Consider the following 9438-nt stretch of genomic DNA (forward strand, 5'->3'; position numbering starts at 1 on the left):
CTCGTGAAAAGATAAAACCAGATAGTGTTAATATATTAATGATTTTTTTATTGAATATTGTTCATTTGAGGGACCCTTTATTTTTTTCTCCTGCTGCATATAAAACGGCAAAAATATTTCTGTGTGCACCTTTCACAACCTGGCACTCTGCATCATTTTGTTCGGATCCCAGTGCTCCAACTATTTAAAAAAATACACGCATTCTAACTTGGTTCCCAATGGCAACAAATGTAACACTGAAGAAACCATATATAGCTCATCACCACCCAGATAAAGGGAGAGAAGTATGAGTACGACTGCTCTTGAAGATTGCATCAGATGTGACATATCCTACTGTTTGATGGAAAACAACTCCCACCAAGTCATTTTTTGTTTCACATTAGGGGCATTTCACATGTGTCTGAGTTTGTAGAAGTAAATATTTTACACAAAAATATTTGATGCTTATAGATGAAAATTGACAAAAATTATACAAATGCAAACAAGATGCAAAAGAACTGTGTACATCTGTAGGCCCACCTGATACATGAATCAAGTCGTCATTTCCATCCAAATCTCTCTCATGTATCCATTCATCATTGTCATCCAGATGTCCCCTATGTAGCCAGTCATCGTTTTCATCTTTCACCATGGATATACCGCCACCTACAACTTGAATTTGCAAAGTAAATAAAGTGACATGAATATGACAAAAATATTGCAAAATGACATAGGAAAAAATCGAGTACCCTCCAACTGCATAGCTAGGTGCGAATTATCTTTGTCTACAACTTTATTAATCATATAGCGTTCACGACGCTTTTTGTTCGTTTCCATTCTTTTTTCATCAGACATTGTTGCAGACCGTTCTCTATCTCTCAGCCTCTTACGAGCATTAGGATCGACATCATCTGGCCGCCATCCACGTGGTGCTTGGTTAGCTACAAAGCAGCCCATTATTAAAAAAGGCAATGTCTCCGGAGGAGAGAAACATTTAATTGAAACGATATTTCACCTTGAGGTGTTGTGTTGGTGATGTCTGCAAGCGGATGTCTACCACGGGTGGACTTTGATGGATCCATGGATGTCGCTGACGTTCCCAAGAAGCAAGAATCTGGAGAGCATACATTGATGGAGATGAAACAATGGATTATTCAGATAAAGAGCAATAACATACAGAATTTAGCAGTGGATTGTACCCCTCGAGAAAGTTCAGTAACAGATGCAGTTCCGTTCAGTTTTTTGTCAGCAATTGAACCAGTAACCTGAAACTGAACTAAATACATAATAGAAGTTACAGTTATATATTGAATACGATTATATTTAAAACTGGCCACACAAATGCACAGGCAGTTTGGTAGTTAGTACAAAAGTTAACTGAACTTTACATACAGAGAGAAAATCATCCCCAAAATTTAACAAAATGTACAACAGTTAATCTTTTAATTTTATTGGGGACTCTTGTAACTTTTAGCACATAGGCGAGGCAGCTTGTTTCAGTTCCCACATACTGTCGCCGGACAAGAACAAGTACTGGCTAAAACAGCCTTGCGTAAAACTATTGTTGGGCAAAATCCGTATGTACATCACTTTTAACTCCGCCTCGCCCGACCCTTGGTCCCGGGGTCGGATGCGCCCGACCCCTTTGAGGGTGGAACTCCGCCTCGCCCGACCCTTGGTCCCGGGGTCGGATGCGCCCGACCCCTTGGTCCCGGGGTCGGATGCGCCCGACCCCTTGAGGGTGGAACTCCGCCTCGCCCGACCCTTTGTCCCGGGGTCGGATGCAACCGACCCCTTGAGGGTGGAACTCCGCCTCCCCCGACCCTTGGTCCCGAGGTCGGATGCGCCCGACCCCTTGGTCCCGTACTGTGGCTTTTTTTTGTTTTCTTTACAGCGTTTGCAATCAAGTTCATGCTGTAAAATGATCCTGGAACCTTAAGAGTTGCTTCATGAACAGCGAGAAGTTCTTGATTTTACCTATGATTACAGTCCTACAAATTAAGAAATTCTTGATTTTACCTTTCACACTATAAAACCTGGCTCGATTATACTTGGCTCGCTGCAGATGCACCATGAGTCATGACCAATGGCGCACTGTCACCAACGGGTATGCGAGGACGTAGCAGACCTATATGCCGATGTTGCCAATGCCAGCTGAATCAAAAGATGTTTATGCCTGCCTGCTGTATGATGGCCCTGTGAGGACTGTCATGCTCCTCTGCACCTTGTTGATAGCTTATCAGCGTCTGCGTTGCGAGGTAGTGCACACACCTTCAGCTAGCTTCTTAACACGTCAGGGTCAATCATCTAAGATAAGGGATATTACTAAGAACAGGGAGAAGGCAGATGATAAGCACATTGTGCCGGCAGCGACCACGCACTCGAAATCCAAAACACCAACAATTCTGGGAAAAAACTGGATATAAAATAGGAAACCACAGGTATTCGTCATTGGAATTGCAAGGTGCTGTTTTGTATGAATTGAAATTGAAATGCACAGCATAATTGTTTGAAATTAGAAACTGATACAGCAATTTCCACAAGCAGCGAGGGGATTCCAGACTAGGTGATGGAGGGCGGGGGTTGTACCTCGAGTCCTTGACTGATGGGCTAGAGCACATAAACGTGGATGAGCGATTCTTCGATGAGCGCCTCGAGGGCCTTCGAGGGGAGGCTGCAGGGGCGGGGCCAAAGGGACTCATCCGACCCTGGAAGCAACGGCCGAGGAATGCCGGAGCAAGGGCCATCGAGCCGCGGCCGAACGACGGACCGCAAAACTGTGTACGCAGCCTGGTGAGGAGGAGCGCGAGGTCGGGGGTATTGTAGACCTCCGGGTCTGTGGCGGGGATGAGAGGCTGAGCATGGGGTAGCCGAGCAGCGGAGCGGGGCCACCTTGGAGGGCGTGAAGTGCAGGGGCATCGACGCCTTGTAGAGGAGGGAGAGGAAGGTCGGAGGAGGAGGAGGCGGCAGGATCCGTACCAAAGACGAAGTCTGCGCTGGGAACAGGGCCGGTGGAGAGATGGTCGCCGCCGGGCCATGTCGCCGCCCAAGATCCGCAGCGTCTCCGTGTGGGATCCCTACTGCTGCTGGCCCCGACGCGAATTGCCGTCGCTTGTCCCCGATGCGCCGCCGCCGCCGCTTGTCCCCGATGCGCCGCCGCCGCCGCTTGTCCCCGATGCGCCGCCGCCGCCGCTTGTCCCCGATGCGCCGCCGCCACCGCTTGGATTGCTAGATATAGGCTGGGGGGGTGGGAGATCAGGAGAAAGGAAAGGTGGGTGCGCACGGGGCGAGATCGGAGGCGGCAACATCGGGCGGGTAAGTGCGGGCAGGCGGCGGCGTAGGGTATGGGAAGGATGGTAGGCGGAAGAGGAAGGAAAGCCGAGCGTGATTGGGGAGCAGCGAAAAGAAATGGACGAAGCAGAAGAGAGCGAGGCTGGCGGGAGCGATCGGAGGGCGCAAATCGCATGGAGCGTGGGACGACCGAGCGGAAGGACCCCCGACGCGGAGAGAGAGAGGGGGGGGGGGGGAAGGGCTCAGATTCCGACGTTTCCAGAGCGGACGGCGGCAAATTAGTTTAGCGCGGGACGAATGTTGAGCGGAGGAACGACGTACCAAAAAATTATCTTAGTTTTGGTCTTTTTAGGAGTAGAGATTGGTTGTAAGAATGTCCTACAACATTTTGTGTTTCTATCGTACCTTCAAAATTTTTATTTAGGATGTGAACAAGTATTACTTATAAATTCGATGATTTTTTTGTATTTTCTAAATTTTTTCAGCATTGAGATAATTAAGTACAGCATTTACGTTCATGCTGGCTCCGTAGTTAGGCAATAAGCCTCTAGCATCATCTCCATAGAAATAACATCAGTGGGGTTGGGCTGGGAATGGAAAGGGCCAATACTCTCCTAGACAAAACTTAGCAGGATGATGAGAAAGAGAACAAAAAGGACAGTTAATAATAATTTGTTTGTTTTAAGGTTCGTGATTCGATGGAAAGAATCATCGGAGCAAAATTTAATGATTTTATTAAAACGTTTTATATATGGAAAGAGTCTTCTTAAAATTATTTCAAATTGGCCACCACAGGTTAGTTATTTCATTATTTAGAGCCATCGATGAGGCCAAGCATACATCACATACAGCTTTTCTTAACCAAGCCCAGCATACATAGTACCAGGGGTGAAACCCAAAGCAGAAACCTAACTGAAACAAACGAACTTAAGAATTATAGGAGACAGCATAGGTGCAAGCCGCAGTGCACCAGATTATTCAGACCGCGCATGGACTGGGTCACTGAATCTAGCTCGAGCTGTTCACCACCCGGCAGTTCGTGCGGACCTCGCCTCCGGCGCCACCGGGCGCGAGCCTCCCCATACGCAGCATGGACTCCGCAAAGTCCTGGAAGAAGACGGAGGCGTCGAACGCGTAGGTGGCCACGAGGCCGGCGACGCCGTCATCGTCTGCCCCCGGCATGGCGCCTGCTGATGGCGACGCGAGCGCCTGGTCGGACGGCAGCAGGCCGTCGCCGGAGAGGAGGTTGATGTAGTACTGGTTGTCGAAGGTGGCCGGCGTGGCGAGGTCCAGGTGCGCCAGCGCCGACCCCGCTGAACCCGAGCACAGCTGCTGCAGCGACTGCAGGAAGGCCATGTCCTTGGACGCCGCCCCAACGGCGCCGCCGGCCGAAACGTCTGCGCCGGCGCCGGAGACGAGGCGCGCGCTGAACGATGTGCACCGTGCCTTCCCGATGGTGTGCGCGCCGGAGAGAGCGACCATGTCCTTAGCGGAGAGGCCGACGTTCCTGAACTTCTGCACGAGGGTGGCGACGCCGGACGTCGGCGCCGGGAGATTGGTGTTGGCGCCCTGGAGGCTCGCCGTGCGGCCGTCCTTCCGGCCGGCCTCTACCTCCCAGTTCGGCCCGCCCGACTGGACCGGGCGGCGATCAATGATCACTTGATCAGGATGTGATTGTGAAGAAGTATATATGATAATTAACTGCATCTTCATGTATGTTAATAGGGCTTTAGTATCTTAAATTACCACGACGACGGAGTCACGGGCAGCGATGGCAAGGAGGTCGGCGCAGGAGACCGTCTCTGGGCACTCTCGCTCCAGCTCGGCCTTGATGGTGTCGATGACCTCGAAGCCCCTGAGCGAGTTGGCGTTCGGCACGGCCGTCTTCTCGCCGATGAAGAAGGGCGGCTTGTCGTCCAGGAGCACGGAGCCGTCGCAGCCCTGAGAAAACACAGAAAGGGAAATAAAGTCACTGCATTGCAGGAAAATCTAGTGTACGTGTCAATGACGGTCGGACCAGGTGGAGCTGGGTGGTGAGCTTACGTTGACAAAGCAGTCGTGGAAATGGAGGCGGAGGAGGGACGCCGCCATGCGCGGGTCGGCGGCGACGGCCCTCTCGATGGCCGCGCGGACGATCTCCTCGGCGCGGGGGCAGGTGGCCCGGTACACGCCGACACCAAGAGACATGCCGGCCCCGGCGCTGGCTCTCGCCCCGCCGTAGCCAATGCTCACGGTGGCGCCGGCGCTGCCAGTGACGCACGACGTGTTGACGGGAGCGGATCCGGACTCGGTGGTGACGGTGAGCGCGAGCAGCAGGCCGACGACGATCTGCAGGGCCACGGTGGTGCTGGAGTACGCCATGAATGGCGTGTCGATCGATGCCGGGGTGGTGCTGATACCAAGAGCTAAACCTTCAGTGATCGTTTGCTTCTGTGGTAGGCAGGAGACGATCGAGTTCTTGATGGCTTCATGGGTCGTTGCATGACCACATTTATATAGGCCAAGGAGACCTGGGCATCGTGTAGATGTGGAGTGAGACGCAGACAGAGACAGGTCCCTGTGTTTGACTCTTTCCCAAATTCGCGTTACCTCTCGTGCCCTGCTGAGGCCTCAGCACACACACAAAATGTGATCCATGACCTGGTCAGTTGCTGGGAATCACGGTACATCGTATCGTACGATGGTCCATGTCTGCGTGATTCTGTGTGGCATGATTGCCAGGTACTGCTGCTCCAGAAAGTAAGAGATGGTTGCAGTTGGCATGCTGAGCAGCTAAGCGGATACATGACGCGGTCAAACTAGTGAACAATGTGAAATTTAGCCATGGAACCTGCCTTGGGAAATAAGAACATGGAGGGAGGAACTAGGATTTATTTGTAGCGGTGCTGCAATATGCTGCATATGATTTCCTTTCGAGATTATTAAGGAACCAGGCCAGGCCAGATGCGATCGCTACTACACACAAATAGTTTCACAGCCTGTTTGTAATGCCCCATTTAGTTCGAAAATTGACAGTGACAATATATATAGATCACTGTTAGTGATAATATAGCGTAGTGATAATGATTCTTTCATTACTGGTTCGTGTATGCATGGAACCACAGTGCACTACGGGAACCAGACAATTTGCCGAGTGCCACAGGCACTCGGCAAAGACACGAAAACACTCGGCAAAGGCTTTGCCGAGTGTAACACTCGGCAAACAACACACGGCAAATTTTGTGTCGGCAAACACTAGTTTGCCGAGTGTCAAAACGCGAGCACTCGGCAAACATTTTGCCGACGGGCAAAAAACACTCGGCGAAAAGATATACTCGGCGAAACACGCGCTGACGGCATCGGGGGTAACGGCGGGTTTGCCGAGTGCCAGACAGGAGGCAGTCGGCAAACACGGGGTCTTTGCCGAGTGCCAACACTCGGCAAACACCCCCTGTTTGCCGAGTGTCACGGAGAGGACACTCGGCAAAGCCGGCGTGTTTGCCGAGTGCCTTTGTCCCTGACACTTGGCAAACAGGGGGTGTTTACCGAGTGCCTTGTCCCTAGTAGTCGGCAAACAACCTGCGCCGGACCTGGGAAATGCACCTTTGCCGAGTGTTAAAGCCAAAACACTCGGCAAAGGCCCCTCTTTGCCGAGTGTAACACTCGGCAAAGTGCCCAGAACCCCCCTTTTTTTCCCGTTTTGTCACGTATAACGGACCCCTCTCAATTCACAATACACATCGTCACAGGCATTTGTAATAAACAATCACATGCATAATTCACAACCACCATTAGAAACATTATTCATAAATACCACAGGCATAATTCAACATAAGCACGAAACAATCCATAAATCCAAGTTCAAGTCACAATTTAGTTTCAACCAAGTTCACAACCAAGTCTAGTTCCGTGGAGGCCAAGGAGACCACTGCGACAAATCTTGATCTTCATTATTCGAAGCCGCCGATTGATTCTGCACATAGGATAGGACATTATGAGCTAACATCTAAAGTTGTCAAAATTAAAGTATTGAATCTAAAGCACACAATGTGTCAAGTGACTCACAGGAGTAGTTGTGGGTGGCTGAGGTGGAGGGAACATCATCGGCGGTGGCGGAGGCAAAGACTGACCCATGCTCGAAGCAAAATTCTGCATGTACTGGAACATCTGCTCCATCCTAATCCGATTTTCTTCCTCCATCCTCCGCCGCATGTCCTCCATCTGTGCCGCCATCTCCTCTTGTTTCTTCCTTGCTTCTTCCACCTGGGCCTACAATATTTCATTGCAATGTTATAATGCAAAGCTAAAGTATAACAACAAACGAACGATGAATGGAAGAGAAAGAACCTAGAGAGCCTCCATCTGGAACTGTGCAGTGGTGGGTCGTGGCCGTATCGCCAGGCTCGAGTCCGTGCTCCTAGCTCGGATCTGGGAGAGAGTAGGAGTAGAGGCCGTGTCGATTACGCCGTCACCAATCCAATATCTGCCATGCTTCTTGCCTCCTCCCACCCGCATCACAATTTCTCCATCAATGTCCTCGGAGCTCGGATCGAAGTCTGGCACGTGAACCTCCCTAGCCATCTTTGTATACTCGCTGACGCGGCTGTGTATGCTAGGGTGGCTGTGCGCCTCGGACAGGTCATCTAGGTTGAAATCGATATCGGCCGTCGCCTTGCCCTTTTTGGAGAGGACCCATGCCTTGAGCTGGGAGCAAGGTCGGCCATCATGTGATGCCGACTGCGGCAAAAAATACAAAATGATTAGGAATTATGTAGAACTGAACGTTACAATAAAGAATTGAAGTTGCGTACCCATTTTTCTCTATATTCATCAAGGCTTAGGCTGCCTTGATGGTGTGGTGCAGTCAGCATCTGCAAACGCCGCTGCCAGCAAGCAAGGTGGTTCTCCAACCACCTGGGCTCCAACCACACATCGACCATCCTCTCCCAGCACGGCATATGCGCACGACACCACCACAGAGGCACCTACATCATCAAGCGTGTGACATATGAAAAAGAAAATGAGCCTAATTAATCTTAAATAGTAAGTATCAATGTTCTTTACTTACCCTCATGAATTGGTCCTTAGTCAGGTTCATTGTTCTTGCCTCCTCTTTTCTAACCTTCATCTATCTGTATTGAGCATGGAATTCGATGATGGTCTAGATGCGCGCCTCGTAATGCATGTCCTTCACGAGCTTCTTGGCGGCTACATCACAGACAGCCTTCGCCTTGGCCTCGAATCCCTCCTGGCATCTATAGAAATCCTGCATATAGACGCGTACACAGTTATTATTTCAAGAATGTTGAAAGTAGGTGATGTATTGAGCAATTTAGTACGAGGAGTACTTACCCACAGCTCGGCCTTGACCCGCTCCGCTATGTTGGGGAATCTCCTCTGTTGACGATCAGGGATGTCGGGGGCGGCGACGTAGTGGTCCCACGTGTAGGTCGGCTACTGCTGTCCGGCGTACACCACCAAGCTAGGGAAGTGAACCCTGCACAAAAGGCCAAGGATCCCGTTGTCCTTACGGTTGTGGTCACCCCCACTGAGCTTAATTCAACTCCTGCACAAGTCATTAATATAAATTATTAGTTTTTGTAACTGTCAACATAAGAACATTATTAAGAATATTTAAAGTTACTTACTTGGTCCCAACCGGTATAATCAGCGGGCGTAAATGCTCAGGTATCGGCCGCTTCGTGAGGGATGAGGGACCTCGCAACCATATCTTGGACTGGGCATCTGTAACATCCGCGGAAATCACCAACTAAAATCACCCATTAAAAATCATCTTTAAAATCTTTTTACCGCTAAGCTCCCGGAAATCGAAAATCTCCCCGGCGATTTCACCGTCCCGGCACCCATGCCGACCCCTACCTTTTTATCCGTGCCTGCATTTTCCGCCGCGTGCCGTCGCCAGATGCCGCGCGCGTGCTCCGACCGCGTGCCGCAATCGCCGCCGGTCCCTCTCTTTTTCTTTCTCTTTTTCCCTCCCCTTTTCTTTTTCTTTTTCTTCTTCCTTTCTTCCTCCTTCTTCTTTCTTCTTCCTCCTTCCTTCTTCTCTCTCCTCCTCTTCTTCTTCCTGGCGCCCGAACCACCGGCCCCAGCTCCTTAACTCCCCGGCGCCCCTTCCTGGCGCCATACCGCCGGCCAACCCGGTCCCCCCCCCCCCCCGGGGCCCGCTCC

General features: G+C 50.9%; 1 protein-coding gene and 1 long non-coding RNA gene across 3 annotated transcripts; both read right to left on the reverse strand.

Moving 5' to 3' along the window:
- Positions 1-619: 619 nt before the first annotated feature.
- LOC111257764 lies at positions 620-2019 on the reverse strand. Of its 2 annotated transcripts, XR_002678341.1 has the most exons (4): positions 1999-2019; positions 995-1093; positions 729-920; positions 620-651 (listed from the first exon to the last, which is right to left on the reverse strand). It is a non-coding gene; the product is annotated as an uncharacterized LOC111257764 (long non-coding RNA). The 2 variants fall into 2 exon arrangements; XR_002678340.1 differs by lacking the exon at positions 1999-2019 and having other exon boundaries at positions 995-1156.
- Positions 2020-4059: 2040 nt separating this feature from the next.
- Positions 4060-5722, reverse strand: LOC101778697 (peroxidase 40). Its single transcript, XM_004973169.1, has 3 exons — positions 5314-5722; positions 5017-5211; positions 4060-4902 (listed from the first exon to the last, which is right to left on the reverse strand). Exons 1-3 carry the CDS (start codon positions 5629-5631, stop codon positions 4279-4281), a joined length of 1137 nt encoding a protein of 378 aa, XP_004973226.1. The 5' UTR covers positions 5632-5722; the 3' UTR covers positions 4060-4278.
- Between the last annotated feature and the right edge of the window lie 3716 nt (positions 5723-9438).

This window comes from Setaria italica, chromosome VI (assembly GCF_000263155.2).
Source record: "Setaria italica strain Yugu1 chromosome VI, Setaria_italica_v2.0, whole genome shotgun sequence".
Classification (NCBI taxonomy): domain Eukaryota; kingdom Viridiplantae; phylum Streptophyta; class Magnoliopsida; order Poales; family Poaceae; genus Setaria; species Setaria italica.